Genomic DNA, 23,728 nt, shown 5'->3' with positions numbered 1-23,728 from the left:
AAGTGAAAAAGAAAGCATACAATATATACAAAATTCGACAGGGCCAGAAAGTTAGCAATTTAGCTAAATCTCAACCTAGACAGTTTTGGAAAAAGATTCGAAAATCTTTTAAAAAGGCACCACTAAAGGCCGATAATCTTAATATCGATAGTTTGTTTAACCATTTTAAAGGCATGTTTGGTGAGGAACCGCCGAGTAGTGAAAATGACGATTATATTCCGCAGAACGACCAAACCGACGCTGACCTAGATATTTATTTTACAGAACAAGAACTTAGATCCGCAGTTTTCCACCAAAACAATAATAAAATGCCGGGGTTAGACAATCTTCCAAGTGAATTGTTTAAGTCGAGCTATGATTTAATTTCACCTCTTTTGTTGAAAATATATAACAGAATATTTAACAGTGGCGAATATCCTAATTCTTGGGGTTTAGGAATAATTACTCCTATCTTTAAAAAAGGGGACATAAATGATGCTAAGAATTATCGAGGCATTTGTCTTATTAATGTACTTGCAAAAATTTACTCTCAGTTGCTTTTAAATAGATTAACTCAATGGTCCAACAAATACGATACGCTTGACAAAAATCAATTCGGATTCCAAAAGGGGAAGTCAATAATTGATTGTATTTTTGTCCTACATTCTGTATTAAGTAAAGTTTTAGACTTGGGTAAAAAACTTTATTGCTGTTTTGTTGATGATATGTTGTGTTTTCATAGAATTAATAGATCATATTTATGTCAAATACTTTTAACAGAAAAATTTAGTAGTAAATTTGTACGGGCCGTAAAAGCAATATGTATACTATTGTTAAGTCCTGTGTAAAGTTCAATTCAGAATCATCAGACATCTTCACCTCTAACATCGGATTGAAACAAGGGGACCCGAGCTCCCCTCTGCTATTTATGTACTTCGTAAATGACATCACACACAATATTAATACAAATATTGATGATATATTCACAATTAACGAAGTAAAATACTTTTTATTATTGTACGCTGATGACCAAGTACTTTATGCTACATCCCCGGAAGCATTACAGTCTATGATAAATGATCTTGTAACGTATTGTAGGGAGTGGGGTCTAACAATCAACACTACAAAAACTAAAATATTAATATTCGAAAGAGGACGTCACTCTCAACATAACTTTTATATTGAAGATACACCCTTAGAAGTAGTTACGTCATTTAAATATTTAGGTATTACATTATTTAAAAATGGAAACTGGTATCGCAGTCAAAAATGTATTGCACAGCATGCGTCTCGTGCATTATATAGCCTGTTCACCATCTTTAATAATATCGAGTTACCAATTAAACAAAAAGTAAGCTTATTTGACAGTTTGGTATTCTAAATTTCGGCTCTGAAATATGGGGAATGCATGAAGCGACCGACATAGAACTGCTACATACTAAATTCTTACGTCGCGTATTATGTGTGAAACGCTCAACAAACCTCTCCGCACTTTACGGAGAACTCGGGCGCGTACCACTAGCCGTATTCAGAAAAATAAACATAATTAAATATTGGATTAAAATATTAAGGCACGCGGACTCTTCATTAATAAAGCAGACATATACGTTTTTAAAAGCTGACGCTGATAGCGGTCGTGAGTATCGTGGTCTTAATTGGGCTGCTCAAGTGAAAAGTATTTTAGATGAACATGGATTAAGCTATGTCTGGAATCAACAAACGGATGTGAATAATATACCGTTCCAGTTGATAAAACAACGCATATTAGATACATATTATCAACGCTGGTACTCAGACATAAATAATTCGCCACGCCTTCAATCTTACTGTATATTTAAGCATAATTTTCAAACAGAACATTATTTAGATTGCATTAAAGAGAACAAGTATAGGGTTGCACTATCAAGACTTAGAACATCGTCGCACAGTTTACTTATAGAAACCGGACGTTATGAGAATATCGCGCGAGAAGAACGGCTTTGTAAATCATGTAATATGAGAAAAGTTGAGACTGAATTCCACTTTATTTTAGTATGTCCTAAATATCGCGAATTGAGAACTAAATATTTTCGGCAGTATTTTTGTCGTTGGCCATCTATACATAAATTTGATCAATTAATGAATGTCACATCTAAAAAATATATTTGTAATTTATCGAAATATATATATTTTGCCAATAGAATAAGAATTTCATAATTTGTCCATACACCTCCATAATACTGTATGCTCTTATTTTGATAACAAAAGCTGACATGTTAGAAAAAATACACTGAACTTTGTTAAAATGTGCAAAATACTATGTATTCATAAGTCAATTTAATAAACTTGTTTTTTCTTTTCTGAAAACACGTTTTCATGTACCTGCCGCAATTATGTATTGCTTGCTATAAACTTTGTAAAAGAGTTTTATGCAATAAATCTATGTTATGTTATGTTATGTTATGTTATATAGTATATCCGTGATCTTTGTCGAAATAAGATTGTAGGTGTATTTGTTATCTGTTTGTTACATCCGTACAGGAAATTTATTCTTATTATTAATCTAAATGCAGTTAAGCAGGAACAGAATAGTATCTACGTCCGAGATATAATTTTCTTAATTACATTGAAAATTTGAGATTTAAATAATTTTAAATATCTCAATACATGTAAATCTTAAGAAATTTAAAATTAGAAATTGAGTCGGTGTCAAAACTGAGCGATTTAATCTATACACAGGCCCTGCCTGCATTAATTTCAATAAAAAATTTCGATATATTGTTATTGAACGGGACAAATACGATGATTTATTTTATGCTTTTCACTTAATTACTGATTTATCTGTGAAAATTATATTTAATAATCTCCCAGTGAAAATTTTCAAAATATAGTTTCACACTTTTCAATGATGAGACTATCTTTTTAGATTTTCCGCATGCGGTACCTCGGTTTTATTATTGTTGACAATTCTGAAATTGTCAGGGCTGTTTAGAGAAATGCAAAGCTGAAATTGATAAAAACCTGAATTTCAAAAGTTACCAAAAACCAAATATCGTCCCCTGATTTTAGTTTCATTTTACAGTCTGAAAAATGTAATTCCTTCCACATGCAAAACTGCTCTTGATGACATGTGGGCTTTTTAAAAAATCCTACGAGTAATAACTGCCTTATAACTTGAAAAGCAATGACAGACATCAGCCCGAAGAATTAGTAAACAAACCAGCGTTTGTAATGACGTAAGGCAGCCTTTCAAAAATTCCATGTTTTCCAATTTCTTAGCCGCTTTTCAAATGTTGACACATTTGTCAACACTTAGTCATAGTCTGAAACGATCCATAAAAAGATGCATGACTAACAAATCCAAATGATATCCCTTTGAATAAAACACAATTATTTTCCTCCCGTGAAATACACAATTTTTAAAAATGGCGGCCACTTACATTTCACAGAGCCAGGTCAAATATAAACTTGCCGTATGAAACAAAACTATGGATAGATGGATTGACTTTTTTCCTACTAGAATTGTTTGATTTTATTATTTAAACAAGCAATCATTCATATTATTTGAATAAAATGAATGAAATCAAAATCATTTAACGTTGATTGTCAAACTTAATTTTCAGCCCAAGACTTCTTGTATTTTATGAGAAATTCGACTGATAAAGGTACCAGTGGGGAAAACAGATTTTAAGGTTTAAGTTAATATCAAGATCATTTTGTTTTAACTTGTTTTTGCGCATAAAATAGAAAGACAATTCGTTTGTTTGTTGTGTAAGATGAAAATTTATTTCATCTCGTGAAGTTTACAAACAGTATTCTCACGACTGATTTTTAAAGCTCACTCGATGATATAAATGTTTCATCTTACACACAAATAAACAAATATACTCTATATAATAGTTAAAACATTAAAGGAAAAGATAAAGCTATACAACATTACTTTTTGTTTATATGAAAAAATAAATGTCCCAGCTAATGTGTGCCCCTTCGTTCAAAACGTTTATTAGGATAAGTATAAAAATAAGTAATTCACAGTAACAATATTATTCAGGATGTATTTTCATATAAAACCTGCTTAATTATATGCTTTTTTCCATGACATTTTGTGATATAGTGAAACATCAACCTCTTGAAATTAGCTTAAATTTTTAGATGAAATTGTGACTTTGTAACAATGACTTAAATTACCTAAAAATCATAAAATGTATTCTACCTGAATATTGGATATCCCCTGTAACACACGTTTACGTGTTTAACAGAATGTGATAAAAAAATAACACTTTTAGATGATTTAGATGGTGTATACCGGCTCATGCATATTTTCCAAATTAAGGCGATCATAATTTAAGTTTTGTCAAAATTGTACAGAGATAAGTATTCAATCAATAAATTTAAAAAAATGGGTACAAATTGAAAACTAAATTTCATTCCGAATGTGGATTACGACATAAACACATTTGGAAAACATTTCAGACTTTGTACTTTGCTTTTACTGGTCCGTTGATTCCCCAACCCGGAAGAAGTGAAGTCATGAGTTAAGCGTCTTATACTTAATACGGTTATAAGTTGCAAAAATGTTAACATTCACATTTCCTTTTTATCACTTAAGTGTTAATATTGGTTTAACAATTTTCATTAAAAAAGATAAAAAGAAGACATAAAATTACATAAAAATAATAAATGTAATACTATCTGACCATTGAATATCCCTTTTAGCACACGTCTTTAATAGAATGTGGTAAAAACATAACACTGTTTGTTTTACTGGCTAATGCGTAATTTCCAAATTGAAAGAGTACATCATTAAAGCTTTGTTATAATTGTACTGTCCCTTCCGAGTTGATTACAACATAAATATGTCGGGAAAATATTTAAGCGTTTGTATTATGTTTACCAGTATTTGCTTTTACCAGTCCGATCATTTTTCAACCCGGAAGAAATGAAGTTATGATAGTATCTCGTAGCCTCGATTTAGCTATTTCGTGGCCACGACTTAGATACTCGTTGCCACGACATAGTATCTAGTGGACACGACTTAGCTATCTCGTGGCCACGACCTAGTAACTCGTCACGAGATAAATATAAATACACACATGTCACCGTTGTGCCACCATATAGTATAGAACATAGTAAAGTGTTATAAACTTGGACAAATGTAAAAACGGTAGTATATCAGACCATTATACAAAACTGTTTTACTATAATAAGTAAGATTACCATAATCTTTAGTTTTACTCTTATAAACGATTATACCTACCATTGCCATTTAAAGTTATTGTAAAATGATTAACTTTCATATTTCTACAGCCTATTTTGTTGACAAGGAGAGTATACATTAGAACAATACAATACAGGATATAGTGTTATAAAAGGATGTCTACATTAACAATCATATCTTAAACTTCATAAAAATCAAACGGCTCAAGCATAACCAAATTGGGCAACTTGTTTTGTAACGTATGTATTTAGTATATGAAGAAGCTAAACCTAATTGATTTAAAGCCTACCTCTATAAAGTAACTGACTATCCAGTATCTGACGCTTTTCGGTAGTCCATTATTTGCTATATAATTTAACAACAGCGATTTTCTTGTCCACTTAAAGGTTTACTACACACTACACAATGCGTTACACTAATTGTCGTAAATGTAAATTGTGAGTTTATTTATGAAAATAAACGTGTAGTATACAAAGCTAAGAAATTAACCTAATGTTTTATTTTACATCGCAATTAATAAGTGGCGGTCTATTATACTGACATAATGCATTTGTAATTTAACATTTTTATGTTGTTTACATTTCTTTTAAAAAAATTGTGCATACAAATCATAAAAGCATATTTTTTCGTCTTTAATAAAATAAAGTTTCACTTTCCCAATGACATAGGAAGCAGTACACAGTTTCGATCGTTTAGTTTCGAATAAGCCAGGGGTGAAATATACAAATAAGAGAAGTTTTGAAATTGAAGCTTCTAAATATTTAAAGTTGCTAAATTTCAAGTTCCAGTGACTAGTATTTTGTTTCAGTTTATAAGTAAAATTGATTTTAGCGGTATTTGACTCATATATTGTGAGGGAGTACACATCCGGATGTATGATCCATGGAGCTAGTTCGAAAATCAGCTCGGTATATAGAAGAATTAAAATAATGAAAAAAAAAGAGATGGGTATCTTACTGTTTGGATTCTTTTCAGATTTCAGATTGTATGTGCCTAACTGCTTCAGTGTGATATTTAAATTTGTATTTTTACCTAACAGATATCAAGTTATAGAATTTTGTAAATGAAGATATTTTTACCATCTGATTAAAAACAGCAACATCACGCAATAATTTAGAGATGTTATTATAATTTACCTCTATTGATATTGCAATAACTGACATGGCTCTGCTGTTTTAAAAATGTTTGGCATAAACATATGAAAGTTATCACCAATTCGTTTCCGTTCGATTTTTATACAAAACCGGTTAGGACATTTCAACTCCATGAATTCCCGATTTAACCTTCATGAATTCAGAATTTCAGCTTCGTGACTTCCCGTTTTCAACTTTATGAATTCACGATTTCAACTTCAAGAATTCAACTGCGTCAATTGGCGATTTCAGCTTCACGAAGTTGAATTCGTAAAGTATAAATGAATTCATGCAGCTGACATCGTGAACTCATTCAGGTAAAATCTTGAATTAATGAAATTGAAATCGTTATTCGTGAAGTCGAAATCGTAATTTCACTAAGTTGAAATCGTGAAATTCAAATCGTATGCAACTGCGTGAATTCAAGATTCCAGATATATGAAGTTGAACTCATGCAAATGAAAAGGCCTTTCGTAGATTTGAGACATTTTACTGCTTCTTTTTAATTTTCTTCGAACAAAATAAATCGAATTTATTTCAGCGTCTTAAAAAATGATTATATAAAAAAGCAGAGACATTGCTAAGCTAACTATAATATAATTTCAGTGTTGATTAGATTTTCAAGGGTAGAATAAAGTTATAATTGAACATAAAAAAATGCTTCAGTAAGGTGGCAAATATTTTTTTTCTTTTTTGTATATTGAAATTAAAGAAAGGATTAAAAAAAAACTACAACTCACGATTGACTGGATGAAACAACCTGTACTTTACCACTGTTATTATACCACTGATACTATACCACTCTTATACCACTTTATAGGACTCATGTACGGGTTTATATGATTAGGCAGAATAATCCAAAGTTTTTTTTTAAATAAACAAATAGCACAAAAGTTTGTATTTGTTATCTTAAAATATGTATAAATGTTACTATTATTTGTTATAAAACAAACAAAATGAAATGACGAACAACCCGGAAAATATATTCTTTGTAATTCTGCTTTCTCAAGTGGTTTCCTCTTTTCTTTTAGAAACGTTGTATTTACGGTACAATGTCAAAAGATATTATAAAATTAGCCATGCCATAAACTACGGAATGCCGTTAGGGCCATCGCCTATGAATGTGTTGATCTGAAACGCGATAGACGATAGTACGATGGTGAAAACGCGAAATCACGAAACTACGATGGTGAAAACGCGAAATTACGATGATGAAAACGCGATAGTACGATGATGAAAACGCGACACTACGATAGTACGATGATTAAAACGCGATAAACTATCGTGTTTTCACCATCGTACTGTCGCGTTTTCACCATCGTAGTTTCGTGATTTCGCGTTTTCATCATCGTACTGTCGAGTATCGAGTTTCAGATCAAACCATTCATAGGCGATGACCCTAATGGCATTCCGGAATGCCGTTAGGGCCATCGCCTATGAATGTGTTGACCTGAAACGCGATAGTCGATAGTACGATGGTGAAAACGCGAAATCACGAAACTACGATGGTGAAAACGCGAAATTACGATGATGAAAACGCGATAGTACGATGATGAAAACACGACAGTACGATGGTGAAAACGCGATAGTACGATGATGAAAACGCGAAAGTACGATGGTGAAAATGCGAAAGTACGATGATGAAAACACGAAAGTACGATGATGAAAACGCGAAATCACGATATTACGATGGTGAAAACGCGAAAGTACGATGATGAAAACACGATAGTTAATTGTATTATCATCATCGTACTGTCGTATTATCGCGTTTTCGTTATCGTACTTTCGTGTTTTCATCATCGTACTGTCGCATTTTCACCATCGTGGTTTCGTGATTTCGCGTTTTCATCATCGTACTTTCGAGTATCGTGTTTCAGATCAAACCATTCATAGGCGATGGCCCTAACGGCATTCCGTAATAAACATTTACTGTCGATCATCAAAAGATGTTTGAGGTGGAGGTAAATTATAAGTGATTTCAATGAAATAATACAACAATACAAGTATACATTTCCTGTAGATAATTGTACTAATTAAACAGATGACAATATACATGTGATGAATTAGATCTCTTTTAAAGAGATATAACATTATGTTAATCGTTAGCAAGAAAATATATTGAAAACTATTTTTTTTTTACCAACAAAAATGTTTATAATGAAAAATATTATAATGTTCCTTATAAGGAAGCTTTAAACAATAATACAATGGAAACGAAATGATGAAAAAAAAATGAGACAGGGTCCAATAAGCAAAAATGACAAACTGGTATTGCTCACGAAATATACTGGTTAAACGCTTGATGGTCTCGAATGTTATACAAAATAATCCTAGTACCATATTATATAGAAATATTATAGAAAACACGGATTATGTTAGTTGTAAGCAAGGATATATAGAATGATATTTTCTTATACCAAACAAAATCTAGCAAATACAATGATATGAAAACGATGTGGATTGTCTACAGAAAGTGACTTATTCCTCATTTAAAATTGTGTTAAAGCTTATTGGGAAAGTCCAAAGCTTATAGTGAATTATATTATGATATTCCTTATTTGGCCGATTTAAACAATTTTGCAATAGAAAAAAAATGATAAAAGAAAAAATGAATAATAAGACATTGTCCAATAAACAATGATTACAAACTGTTTGTGTTCAGGACATATACTGGTTTAACGTTTGATGTTCTCGACTGACATACAATCCTATTACCAAAAAATGTAGAAAAAGTCTACGTTTTGAACACTTACTCAATGCTGCTATCCCCGACCCTGTTAAACCGTGCATATAGCACGCCAAAGAGTTCTGTGTAGCCAAAAATGTTATAGATCGATTAAAATAATGTAACACGAGTTAAAATTCCGATGAATATATCACATTTATTCATTCTTAAATGGTATGCGCATCAAAAGAATATGGTACATAAGATGCGACTTGTCCGTGTGGCTTACGTTTTTATATGAAAATCAGTGACGCTGGTTTATGTCGCAGCAACGCTAAATGTCGCACTTTCCACTAATTGTCGCGCTATTGCCGCAAAGTTTTACAGCTACCGCTAAATGTCTACAATATTCTTACCATTTTTCCTTACCGACTGTTTAATGTCACAATTTAACCGTTAAATGTCACCATATCTTAACTTATGTTAAACAACATGTATAACGTTAATATTTACTTTAAACTTCATACATATATCGGAAAAACAGGAACATGACAGAGATGTTACGACAAGGAAAAAATCTTGCGACATTTAACATTTAGACATTCAACATTTAACATTTAGACATTAGACATTGAGACATTTAACGACAGAAGATTTTGCTTAATTTAGCGGCGGTTGTGACATTTAACGGCAAGCGCGACAATAATAACGATGCTTAAAATTATTGTAGTGCTTGACAGGATGATGATGATGATGATGAAAAGTGCCGTCACTCTACTCCTTCCCTTCCATCGTTTTTGATAATTTGATTCAGTTAATGATGATAGACTTGATGATCAGATTACGTTGATTGCATTTACCACAATAATGACGATGATGCATTTTCATAGTGGCGATAGTCGCACATTAAATATTTGTGTTCATGGCTTTGATAATGATAGTGATAATAACGAAAATGCTGCTGCTGCTTATGATGATGCTATTTGCATAGATCGTAGACTTTGTTTTCTTAGTGTTGACATAATTATATTTACGTTTATTTTATGGACTGTCGAATTGAGCAGACAAAAAGGTCACGCATAACAGATGTCATTTAAACGGTGGATTATATCACACATTTGAACTGCATGTTCGACCTGTGACATAAACGGTCTATCAGTTCTCATAACATATGTGTCATTTTAGTTTATAGTAGCAAGGTATTTCTCGGTATTTTTAGGCTGACAAAAAGAATCCGAAATAAGTGTAGATTCCGTATCAAATTTAGTTACCGCGTTTGAACTCATTGCAACCTTGTCAAATGTTCACTATTGCATTAAAACACATTTTATATCCCTTTGGTCTTTATAGGTTTATGTAAGTTGTATAACACCAATCAGTACGTGACGTAATGTTATTACAGGAAATGACAGCGGCACGTAAACGTGCCTCACCCATAACGGGGAAAATGTTGGAATGCATATAACATTTAGCAGATAATAACATTAATCCTCGTTATAAACAGATGCAAATTGTTAGAACAAACTGTTGAATACATTTATAGCATAAATTACAGACGGTTACAAAGGAAAAGCCATCTATCATGATTTATACATCAACAGTTTGATATAAATAAACTGTTTTTTATCCTAAAGAGATTCTTTCCATAAAGTATCAGATGACCAAAACAAATCGCAACATGTCTAATTCGATTTAAATAACTGTTTATTGCATCAATTTTATGTTTACTCTATCAGGATTGCTTCTTTCTTAATCATGTTAATGGAATTAGATTTTTTTTTAAAAGAAAACTTATAAAAAAAGCATCAGGATATGAAAAAAAGATTCATATATGGATAATACTGACATGCAATTATTTCTGGCGCCAATGCAAACTCTGTCTGATAAAAAGAAATTGTTGTTAATCTATTCAGATACTGATATTGAACTTCAAATGTCAACACACTGATGTTATTAAACAAAAAAATCACAATGATCGCATATTAAAATATAACAATCCAAATATAACTAAGTATATCATATTAAATATAAAATACAACATGCACATATATAAGTGAATATCAAAACATCTCAAATGATTGTATAGCTTTATGAAATTAACAGTATGTTAAAAAGGTATGTTATCTAATTCAAGTTCAAGCATTATGAAATGTTCGAGACATCGAATCATTATGTTCCGGAGCTCTGCTCGAAATTGGAGTATGTATCAAATGATTGAAGGTATTCATTCACACATTGATGACAGAAAATATACTGCTCCTGAAATATATCAATACGTTTAAAACAATTCGTATCTTGTGCCAAATATGCATATTTCGTTTCCGGTATTAGTTTCACAAATATACCCGGTAAATTGTACTACTTACTAGTTTTATTAAAGCAACATATTTTATCTGCTAAATTCAAAAATATAACAAAAGTTTCATTTACTTGATTGGGTATGGCCATGCTTCGTCTATACTTTATATGTCGTACGGTGTTTGCGACACTCACTTCCTGGTCAATTTGTGTTTTCTCCAACAAAGTTGATACAGCACAGAACAGTCCACTTTTCTCCGCCCCTGTCCTGACATGATTATGACAAAACATACAAATAGTCCTTCAACCCCTATTATCGGCATAATAATATAAAATGTGAACACATACTCTATGAGTAAATGATGTCCAAAGAATTGATTCCTTCATGACTTTATCAAGTAAATAGGCATATAAGGTTTCTCTGTCCTGTTTATTTTTTTCATACATTTCATTAATGTCCTCACCATTGTCTTACAACATGTCCTTAAATCATTATTACTTATTTATGTAATATTTTATCAAGTATATGAAAATAAAACAATACTTACTTATTCATAACTAAAATATTATTAACAAGATCAACAAGGAAAGGCGGCGTTCAATGAACGCAACAGGCTAATCACAACAATTATACATAAGAAGAAATAATAGTAACAGACAAGGACAATTGTCTATGTACTAAACTGGACAATGATATGTAATATAAAAGTCGCAAGCAGAATTTCATGAATGTCACTATAATTGTCGTATGGTTCTAAATTTAAAACAAAATACCTGCAATGTATCAGTGTTGGGCCATTTCCACCAAATTTCAGCTCTACATCTTTCACAAACTGTACAAAAGCTTTCGGTTGTTCCGGGACGGCTTGATTGTCGTTCCAATGTTTAAATTGAACATTTGTTATAGTTATCTTTTCTGATCTAGACTATAAATAAATCAAATTGTTTTTAAAAAAATCTGTAATGTGTACAACAAGCACTTTTCAAGTACAATGGAAACCGGAACGAATAGCTGAAAATCGAAGCTGAATGAAGTGCAACATTTATGATGCGCTGTGGCACAGGTAAAAGCGGTATTAAATTCTCAACATTTAATGTATAAGTATGAACATTTGTTATTTAAATGCATGTATTAATACGTAGGAATCCCCATTAATTGAATCGTTTAGTATTTTAAAACATGCTAACATTTTGCGTGGTGACACAAAGAAATCCATGGAATTACATTTTACAGTGTGTACATGAAATAAGGAAGTAAATAGTATAAAACTGAATATTCTTACAAATGGTCTTCTTATGTGAAGTTACAAGGTACACAATTAAATGATTTTCAGGACCTAAATATAAATCAGCTAAAGAAATTGTTTTTAAATTTGATTAAGGCTGTAAAAGTAAAAAAAGCATGATTATACCTTTCCTTGACGAGAAATGGTGAGATTCTTAAATATGTACTGATCCGTCTCACGTCCATTTCCAGTTTGGATTTTAAAAGCTCCTATCTTTAGTGTCTGTTTATCCGCAGGATAAAAAACTCCTACAGTCTGTAGAATTATAAATTTCAATCATTATTTTCTGTTAAAATTTAAAAGTTTGGTTAAAATAATGATCATGCCACATTATATTCTTTATGTCTGCTGGAATTTGCCCTAACATAACCTCGAGGTCAATCCCCAACTTAAACTTTGTCTTCTAATAATTTACCAAATATAGACAAACATTCCAATAGATATGTCCTAAAAACTAATGGAACAAACAATTTAGTTTTGATCGCCGGAAATCTATTGTTTGTTTACAGTAAATAATATAAAATATCAAAATACTATTGTCGAAACATTTGCCGACAAATAGCATTTTTTGTCACAAATGTCACAAACAATTGCATTTCATATCAATTTCCTTTAGAAAGAGGATGAGTGAAATTGGAAAATGGTAGCAATAGTGACACTTCTTGAAAGGACTCAACTGCCGTTTTTGACATGACGGGGCTGAAAATGATTTTCCAATTTATTTATGTGTATATTTCTTAATCATCTTGTGATATCTTACTGTTTTAAGTGCCCCATTTGATATAAGTAAGAAAATTAAAATTTTAGTTTAAGGCTTTTGGACCTAAGTGTATATAGTTTGATGTCCGGTTTGGCTGAAGACAACGATATCTCCTCAAATAACAGGAAACAATTCATTAACAGGAAATAAAGCAATATCATCATTAAGATTATTGATAAAGTACAATTCATCTATTTACGACAATTATTTGTCTTTTTTTTTTTTTAATTTTCTCGCTTTTGTGATTTAAAAATATAAGCCTATCTCTAAATTTCTATATGCAACCGCTACATAATGCCTTGTTGAGGCAAGTAAATTTATACGGTAGACAAGGTTGATACGAACGCACTAATCGAATGATTGACCGATTGTCGGACTGAAAACTGTGATTCAGGTATATTACACGTACAAATGGTGCTGCAATGCAGCAATTGGGATGCTCCGCGCAAAAGAATGCGATAATTACATAAATCATTGCTAAATCATTCCTACGCACATGTCGTTTTCTATTTAGATTATTATTGTACATTATTCCGGATGTTTTGTAAATTATATAAATTTGCATAATCATACTTATCGTATGCACTGTCCATTAGAGAGTGGGCAGATATTAAAGAAAAAATGCTTTAACTAATGCCTACCTGGTAAGGAAAGTAATTCCAATACAAACAAGACTTACAAGACTAGTAATGTGTCATGACAGTAGTGCAACATTATTCTGTTTGTGTCTCTAGTCAGTAATAAAAGATGATAATATTATATCAAAGTATGTGCATTTTCTTTTTTACCTATAATGATTCTCATGTTCTACAAATATCAATAGCTAATCATGGTAAGAAATATAATAATCCATATGAAAATAAGTCAAAATAATAACTTGCATCAACCTTATTTTTTCAAAATGTCCGTGTTAACGTCCTATATGTCTGCATTGAAGTTCATTATCAATAATTTGTTTGAAGCATTTCAATTCAACAATCATACATTTTTTTTAATTAGGTCCAAGATCTTTAACTTCAACGTATGCATGACAACACTGGTAATATAGTTGCGCCGATAATACAGAAGTAGAATTTACGTGTTTCGCGGAAAATGGTACATGTATCATGATTCAATAAAGGGAGACGAATCGAATACACTCATATGACGAAGGGAGACTACGCATTATTTCTCTTTACATAAGTTCACATGTAGCTATATTTGATCTGTTATATAAGTATCTGATCACTTAATTATTTTTGCAATCCATTTTGCCTGACTACAATGTAGGTATTTTCAAAATATATTTTCTAAAACAGTTTCAAACTCAAAACTAAAACTACTTCTATAGATTTGTTTTCGGACTTTCACAATGTTAAGGTCATCTATTATTTATAGCTTTCGAGTACATGTAACTACTAACCAGTCTTGTGTAGCAATAAAATACATACATAACCCACTACATACTACAAACAATAGTAATATCATGAAAGAAATAAATAACCGATTACGTTTATTTTTGTTTTGTCTTTTATACTGTCTTCCAAGCGATTGAGGCGTGTTATTTGTTCCCGTTCTCATTCATTAATATGACATGCTGCGAATCACTGAAGGGATAACTAATATATGGCTTTACATGATAGAAATCGAAAGGAATATTTGGTTCCGAATTTATTTTTAGCTGTAAATTGAAGGGATTAATTGATCAAAACCGGGTCCATGGACAAAAAAATGTAAACACAAATAGCTTTGCGCCTGTGGGCGCGGAACAATTTTAGACCCTTCCATATTATATGGCGGGATATGATTAAATAGAAATGAAGTAATTAGTAAAAGTTAACATTTACTTTATCGTGTAAAAGGTCAGTTTCCATACTGATGACGCATGATACATTTTCTTGTACAATTAACGTAAGAAAGTCCACAACAGTGTCTGGTAAAGGTGTTTGTGCCATTAGGAAATGATTTTCACTTCTATAACTCTGAAAAAACACAAGTAATTTCTTATTGTTCTTTTTCCTTTTTTTCTCATACTCAGGACAGAATCTTGTACAACAGAAAAAATGTAATTTTCATTTGTAATGTATTAAAAAGAAAATTTAGAAAGTATAATGTTTCTGTCAGCAAATAAAAACACAGTCACTCAAAAAAAAGATAACTTTCGTTTACATAAGGGTAACTTACAAACCCAATTATTTTTATTATTTTTTTACTTGTTTTAAAGTTTCAATTCCAATACTTCCAATTTCCCTGATTGTAAATTTGCCCAGCTATATTGATGAGTACGGACGTTATAACGCTAATAATACGAGTATATATTATTAGACAAATTTGGGCAGAACATTAATTATATGTGAACGTATAAATTTTTTTAAATGATAACAAAGTAACGTTGATTGTACAGTTTGCACTTTTCTAGTCAGGCCAAGATTATGTATTATATTGAAATATATGAAATTTGTATTGTTTAAACTATTTTAAGTTATGTTATATGATTTTCATATTATCTTACATCGACATAAACAGCATTGATATAGTCTTGCGAATTTGTTGTTTTGCTCATATACAATTTCGGTCTGTTGATATCTCCTGAAAATATATAATAAGTGAAATACATTTTATTTACCAGAAATATCGCTCATCGCGAATCCAAACCTGCACATTTGTCAACGGATTTCAATAACAATAAGTCCATAAATAAAGGCAGTACAGAAAAAGTATAACAATCCATTCCAGCTACAGTGACATTGACACAAGAAACCCATAATTATACAACCAATCACACTGTTTACTAACATATATGTCACTTGAGACAAGCTGATGAGTTAAAGTTTAAAGCAATAATATTTACCTTGACCTTTACTACGCAAAAAAGTAAAAAAGACCACTACGTAATTTTGCATGATCTAATTACGAGACATAGACCTCGTTTTCGAACTTATCTGCCTGTGACTTAGACTTTTGTTGACATGTAAGGTCATTTCAGGGGCATTTCACCTACAAATCGTCTTACAAACGTTATTATGCCTCCGACATCATAATGACATGGCTGCATATACATGTAGTGTAACCCCTTTCCGTTCGAGATTGCATGCGTGCGTACGTTCGCCCAAGCGTGTGTCCGGTCCATAAGCTTGTCCGGCCCATTACACTTGCACAAAAGAATTTTTAATAAATGCGTAGCATGAGGAGACCGTATTTTAGACGCCTAGCCTGGTCTTCAGAGGTAAAAATGTGGGCAGTTAGAAGATCGTGTAATGCATAAAGGATTTTGAAATAACTTAGCAAAGATGTGTTGCATGATGAGACTGTGTTTATTATGCAAGACGAAAATCGGTATTTCAAGGTGGACAAGTTCACATTTAGATGCCAACAGTTAGAAACATTGTTCGGCCTATAACTATTGTCACAAATGAGTAACTTAATGGGGGTTGCGTTCATTGAACGCCGCCTTTCCTTGTTGATCTTGTTTATCATTTTTTAATGAAAGAGTGTCTCAAGTAGTGCTAAGTAAGAAGACTAAACATTCTTTAAAATAGGGCCAATTTTAAAGAAAAGGGGAATAACTTTAAAGCAGGTGAAAAAACAAAAGTGTGACGAACGGATGGAACGACATAAGTGTCATTAAATGGGGTTAACGGACTTTTCCTTTGATCTTTATGTGGCATGTTTCGACATAAACTAGTAAAATCGGCTACGAGCATTACTTCAAACACGAATGTGAAATGTTTTATTTATTTATTTATTTATTTATTCATTTTTTTATTTATTTTTTTATTTATTTATTTATTTATTTATTACTTTCGTAATATCAAGACATAGCGGCACTGCAAAGGTCATATGTCGACTTTCCAGCTCTATTTTATGGATGAACACTTTTAATGATCCTATATGCATTATTTAAGGTACGAACAGGCACTTGAGTTGAACAGCTCAAACAATACTGTAGAGATAATATCATATCATCAGTACGATACACATGATGTTTTTTTCAACAAATAGTTTACACTTAAACATTTCTTCATATGACTAATTCATTTAGATGAATAAAAAAAAAAAAAAAAAAAAAAAAAAAAAAAAAAAAAAAATAGAAAAAAAAAGTAAAATGCGAAAAGTTCATCCAAATGTAATAGAAGTAGATGTACACATTGCAGCTCCATTATTGGAAAGCAATATATTTAGTAGTACTAATATTCCTGGTAAGAATTATCATGTAAATAACAATACTGATTGTTCTACGAAAAATGTTATATATCTTGTCACTTGTGATAAATGTAAAGAGCAATATGTTGGTCAAACGAAGCAACAAGTGTCTAAACGCATGAAAAGCCATAGGTTTGATATCAACAATTTTTCGATCCGTTATTTTCGACCAATGTCGCTACACACTTTAATAAAACCAATCATTGTATGAAGGATTTTAAATTTATGCCTATAGAGATTGTCACCGATGATATGGAACGCTTATTACAAGAATCATACTGGATTCATAAGCTTAACACATTATCTCCTAATGGTATGAATGCAAAAGTTTTGTACAATATATAACTGTGTCATTATTGTGCCGATATACATATACATGTAGTATGTTTGTTCTCATATCAAGGTTTTTTATTATTATTAATTATGAGAATTTTTGTATCACATTTGCAGATCCATATTATATGTGTAATTTATTGTATATGGCTGTATTCATGAAAGATTCTGTATTTATTTGACAAAGTTTTTATTCCCGCGTTAACGTCACGTTCGGTTTAGCGTATAGTTAAACGGACGTTGCGTCATTTGTCATTTGTTATTTTATAAACGTCAATTTTTCTGAAGAAGACTAAACGTCGAAAGCTTAAGAAAAGCGTTTGTTTTTATTGAACTGATTATAAATAAGAATTTTAATTAAAGACAAAACGTTTACTGCTTTATCGCATTATGCAACATTATTTTAAATCCAGACAAGTTTGTTTTCATTTTTTTAAGTTAGATTAAGTGCAGCAATTACGACCTACTTATAATTTTGTATAAATATAATCGTTTTTCTTATTTCAAAGGAACTTGCCCATCCCGAGTCTTGAAAAACATATTACAGGATCTTTATTGGTTTTAAGTATTTTCCTCCATGATGAGTAACATTTACTTTCTTCCTCGTTTTACTTGTAAGTTGTTAAAGCTGCACGCTCACAGGCTAACCATACACATTTTAAAATACATTGTAATAAAAGTCAAGATACATAGTTTTAAGATGTTCAATAAAGAAAACAGGTACTACTTAAGACGTTATGGTAACTTCAACTTAACTGGGTTAGTTGAATAATATAATGTTAATAATTAAGTGTTTTCATAATGGCCTTGTTAATTGGCTGAAGACTGTCATATTAGCCTGAATCCAAAGGCCGAAGATTAATATGACAGTCTTAACCCATTACTTCATGAGCATTTTGTGAAAAATGGCTGTTTTCATTGAAAAGTCTCCCGTTACAAGTTCAAATTGCTATAATACTATAAAAACTGCTTCAACACTAATCAAACTTGGCACAAATGTTGACTGGACCATTACCCTTGCAACAACATGCTCAGGCTTAAATTTTCTGTTACCATGGCAACGAGGGGACATCTCAAAATTGCCAAAAATCACTATTTTGCGTTGATTTTTTCCATCAAAATTGATTTTAAAGTGCTGCAACTTCTCAATGGATTGAGATAGAGTCAAATGTTTTTCAGCGTTGGTTACACGTTACCATATGATCAATCTGGGGTCATTTATAGCCTCTCACAAGTCTAAAATTTTCTTGACGATGAGGGGGACTCCGCCCCCTTCAAACCCCCTAAGCAGAAGGGGGCACATTCCCCTTCTGGCAACCCTCTGATTTATCCTTTGGTTGGGGGGCCGCGCCGAAAAAGACGTCACTTTTTTTAACAACATTTCTCAAACAAAACAAGTGTTGGGGGCCTAAATAAGGCATTTTTTCACCATTTGAGACAACAAAAAGGGGGGGGGGTGAAAAAGGCGTTAAAAGGCGTATATATAACGTAATGGGTTAAGCCAAATAACAAAAGACCGTTATGAAAACACTTAGTTATTTACAAGTTTATAAATTAACTACATATAAACTAAAACAGTTAATTAGATCTACTTAGTGAACATAATATACTATAATAAATGTAAAATTCAGTGGTTGTGAGGTATTGCAAATGAGATTCATGGTTTAAAAATGCCTTGGAAACCTACCTTGCAGAAATTCAAAATGGCGACATTTATAATGAAAAAAGCAGATTCATTATGGCCGAGCTGGGGAGCCAATCAAAATCTCATGATAGTCGAGTTTTCTCATAAAGGCCATACTTTTTGCATAATGGTCTTGTTTAATGTTCATAATGCCGTGCTTAACTTCAGATTAGCCTTACACTTGAAGTGAAAACGTGCCCAATATTACATGTATTATAAAGCTAATTGATAATGCTTAATATAGCTCGAGTCTGATAAAGCTAGAAGATTATGTTAATTACAATCACGAGTCTACTTGAACTAATTAGTACTATGCCTTATGAGGATATATACTTATTCCCCCTCCCCGGGCACACACAAAGAAATAAGATTGAAACATCTGTTCCAACAATTAAAAGTGACCTCTTTATGTACCATCTTAATTATTGGCAACGTTTTCATTTTGATGAGGAATTTTCTTGAATTTTCTTGGCCAGTGTTTCAAGATTTAACTTAATAATACTAATTCAACATAATTTACGTATTTTGTTATTCTTTAAACAAAACCGTACCTTTTCATTTCACATGTTATTTAATTTCTTGATAAGAATTGTTAATATGACGCTGAAAACTTTGCATGTCCTTCGACCGGGCATCGAATATAATACATTTCAACATAATTAGCAAGCATCGTACTCCTTGACTATAATTATCCGGAAAAAGTCAGAAGCTAAGCTTTATGCGTGATACAATTTAGCCCCACGAACTAAACACTTGAAAAATATGAATTTTATTCAAACATACTGGAAATGGTTTGACAATGAACGACAAATACCAAATATGAAAAAATTTCATCACGCAATTTTTAATTTGAGAAATACTTAATACCTGGAATGTCTGAGCCATCCCTATTCTTGTGTAGTAATGCTTTATTTCTCTCAACAGCTTTAATCTCGTCATCCGATCTACACTCTAACGACGCTTGAAGTTTCTTTGTTTGGAAAAGAACAAAATTACTGTTATCAATTATATTATTGTTTACAACAAACTTTCTTTGTTCTAAAAATATAAAAGCAAAAGGTTCAATTTTAATGTTTTGCTTGCTTTATTTTGTATTTGTTTTACAAATCTAAATTGTTTGATAAAGTAATAATTTGTAATTTAATCTATTGAATTTGCGACAAAATCAATAATCATACCCCAAACATTTTTCCAAGGTAGTCCTCTTTATGTGTCTTCATATATTCAGTGAATTTAGAGGCCTGCACCGCTTTACTGTCAAAGGTTAGAGTGTGAACGAGAGCGTGATGAAGGTATTGATATTGTCCCTGAAGAGTAAAACAAGGTGATTTAACTAGTAAATGTAATCATTCATGTACAATCATAAATATTACCAACGGAAAATTTCTATGGCGTCTATTTTCAGATTGTGGTGAAAAAGGTTGTATCACTGCAGTTTGATAACATTTTAAGACACATGTTGTTATATAAAAGTTATATTTAATTTAAAAAAAAATCTGATAAATAAACTTGTATCGTCACGGTAACGACACACCAGTACGAATGGTAAGAAAACAACATTATTTTCCTAACATTACATATCTAGTTACATTAAACATTGAATCAAACATATTTAATTTAATGGCGCAAAGTAGCAAAACGTTGGTTTATTAACATATGGGCATAAGTATAAGAAAATAAAACTTTAACGTTGCATTTATAATTAATTTGAGACTTTGATTGAATAAGTCGTGTGCAACGGATTTGAATATCAACGTGTTTACAAATGACATTAAGATATATTTAAGTGCCGTTCGTTCAATTATAGTAGTTGTTTTGTAGTGTATTCGTTTTGTTTTATACAGTGTGTGGGCTTTGTAAATTTTTATTTTTAGTAACATCTTGTTGGTTTGTTCTATTATCTTTTGTTATGCTTACAATCCTTTGCAGTCAGAATAAACATATTTGTCTTATTTATGTTACATGAAATACTGCTTCCCCTCATTACTTATATAACTATCGAAATCATAGCTTCAAATAGTTTTATATAACGAGTAAAGACATTATCAATATGAATATTTTAAACTATATTATAAATTTAGGTTTTTTTGTTATTATCATTTTGTCCTTACACTGCAGAAAACAAATCAGGGTATTATTCTTTTTAGTTATTAAGGACAAACGTTTAGAATTTATGGAAGTGTCCTTTGAATTGCATAAATAGCCTTACGTTATATCGACTTATATCTTTCTTTAGACATTAAAAGCAAATTTTCCAAAGTATTCAGCATTATGTTAACTTAATGATCAAACAATAGTCCACAATTCTTATTTAGTAAACATTAAATGCCGATAATTGTGCATATACATTTCTAAGTAGGATACATACATATATATCAAAGCAACAGTCAGTACAGCAACATTTACATCAATTTGTAAAAGTTTCACTTGCTGTTGCTTATATTTATACAAAGGTCTCTACCTTAAGAATAACAATCACAACAACAACACTTACAACAGTTTGCACCATGTTAACTCGCTGTTGTCTCATATTTCTTACAAAGGCATACACATCAACTCCTCCTTCTGTCTCGCCCTCCTCCGTTAGACTGTCAACAGCTATATATGTACCAGTTCTTCCTATTCCGGCGCTACAATGAATTATCAATCGATAATATATTCTCAGCACATACATGGGATATATGTGTTATATTTATCCCTAACTTTATATTATTCACTCCGTTGGTTATTAAAATTAGTGATATCACTAATAAATACATTTATCCTTCATAGTACTTTGAAATAATCTGGACAAGGGAAGATTGAACCAATAGCAATTATAGAAATAATGATCAAAAATGAATTTTCAGTTTGATTGAGTCTGTTCATGAAAGATAACGTAAGATGCAACATTAGCACGTCCAGTAGCACCGACTTTACGGTGACGTTGTCAAGTTATCGGATATAACAATAAATTACAATATGTAAATAACATGAAAAAGTCAAAGTTATATATAATATACAATACCAAAGGAGAAAATAATTAATTTAAAGTTACATTTTTCATTCATCGCACTCTGTCCTACAGGGCTAGGGAGTTATATATTTCAAACTGAAATTGCAATAAAACAATACATACTTAACAATTTAGTATCATTATGCTATTTGTGACATGATTTTAGGAATGTGTATCAAACTATGTAGAGATATATCAAACCTGCAATGTACGACGATTGGTCCATTAAGGTTTGTAATACTTCTAATGACCCTCTGACGAAATTCAACCAAACTAGTTACGTCATTGGGAGTTCTTTGATCTGGCCAAGCAGTAAAATGAAAATGAAGTACGACTCTCTCTTCTTTGTTCTAAAATGAATAATTCTATCTATATAAACACTACAACTCTTTATAATTATCTTATTTACCGAGGAATATTAACATATCATGAAAATCAATCTTTAAATAACATACATAAAACAAGCTAAACAAAACTGATTATAACAGGTTTAGAAATACATGTAAAGAGTTTAAGAAATGCATACAAAACATATTAATATTCATAAACCACTTTACATTTTAACGAATTGAAATGTTTTATTTGCAATACAATTACCATTTACTAACTTACTGACTGCCTAACTGATGGATCGACTTACTGACTTTATTTAACTGTACTTTACTCAACTACTTTACTACTTTACTTACTCAAATGCTATTTTTGGCACCTTTATGCTTTAGTTTGTATTGATCGTAAGTGCCTCGTGCTACTTTAATTACTTCATGTACTTGACAATATCTTTACCATGCTTAACACTTCATAAGTGATTAAAAATGTCATGAATCCCTATGCGTGTTGCTTAAACACATTTTTATAAAGAAGGAAGTAAACTTGAATGTGCAAACCACTTAACTGGAAGATGAATAATAATTACAATTGGTTTAACCGAGTCTGACATACATGTATATAGATATTAGATTGATCAACAGCGTCTTCAAAAAATATGTAACTTAAACTTACTTGTTTAACTACAAATGACCTCTTTGTATAGTTTGAGAAAATATCTTCACTTTGACACGTCACTTGTATATTAGTAAAATTCAGACTGAAACCTCTCTCCGGCCAATACTGATCACATTTCGATGCCTATATGTTTAGAATAACACAATCTGTTATGATACTACCAACAATGTTAAAAGTCTGGGTTGTTTTGTAAGCAAGAATGTTATGCAAA

The 23,728-nt window shown here is 31.3% G+C and overlaps 1 protein-coding gene across 3 annotated transcripts in view; it reads right to left on the bottom strand.

The window, feature by feature from the left end:
• Positions 1-9,974: 9,974 nt before the first annotated feature.
• LOC132718935 (receptor-type tyrosine-protein phosphatase kappa-like) overlaps positions 9,975-23,728 on the bottom strand; it is a 35,396-nt gene continuing 21,642 nt past the window's right edge. For 2 of the 3 annotated variants that reach the window (XM_060702641.1, XM_060702642.1), the window contains exons 12-22: positions 23,515-23,640; positions 22,714-22,862; positions 22,012-22,147; positions 20,696-20,824; positions 20,385-20,487; positions 15,810-15,886; positions 15,145-15,279; positions 12,685-12,813; positions 12,047-12,198; positions 11,405-11,540; positions 9,975-11,233 (exon numbers count right to left, since the gene is read on the bottom strand). In XM_060702641.1, coding sequence (XP_060558624.1) covers positions 11,144-11,233; positions 11,405-11,540; positions 12,047-12,198; positions 12,685-12,813; positions 15,145-15,279; positions 15,810-15,886; positions 20,385-20,487; positions 20,696-20,824; positions 22,012-22,147; positions 22,714-22,862; positions 23,515-23,640 — 1,362 coding nt within the window. In that variant the 3' untranslated portion in view covers positions 9,975-11,143. The remainder of the gene's footprint in view (positions 11,234-11,404; positions 11,541-12,046; positions 12,199-12,684; positions 12,814-15,144; positions 15,280-15,809; positions 15,887-20,384; positions 20,488-20,695; positions 20,825-22,011; positions 22,148-22,713; positions 22,863-23,514; positions 23,641-23,728) is intronic. The other variant, XM_060702640.1, reaches the window with a different exon arrangement.

This window comes from Ruditapes philippinarum, unplaced genomic scaffold, assembly GCF_026571515.1.
Source record: "Ruditapes philippinarum isolate M1 unplaced genomic scaffold, ASM2657151v2 ctg4105_1_1_1_1, whole genome shotgun sequence".
NCBI classification, from domain to species: domain Eukaryota; kingdom Metazoa; phylum Mollusca; class Bivalvia; order Venerida; family Veneridae; genus Ruditapes; species Ruditapes philippinarum.
This window is presented reverse-complemented; position numbering and strand designations above follow the sequence as displayed.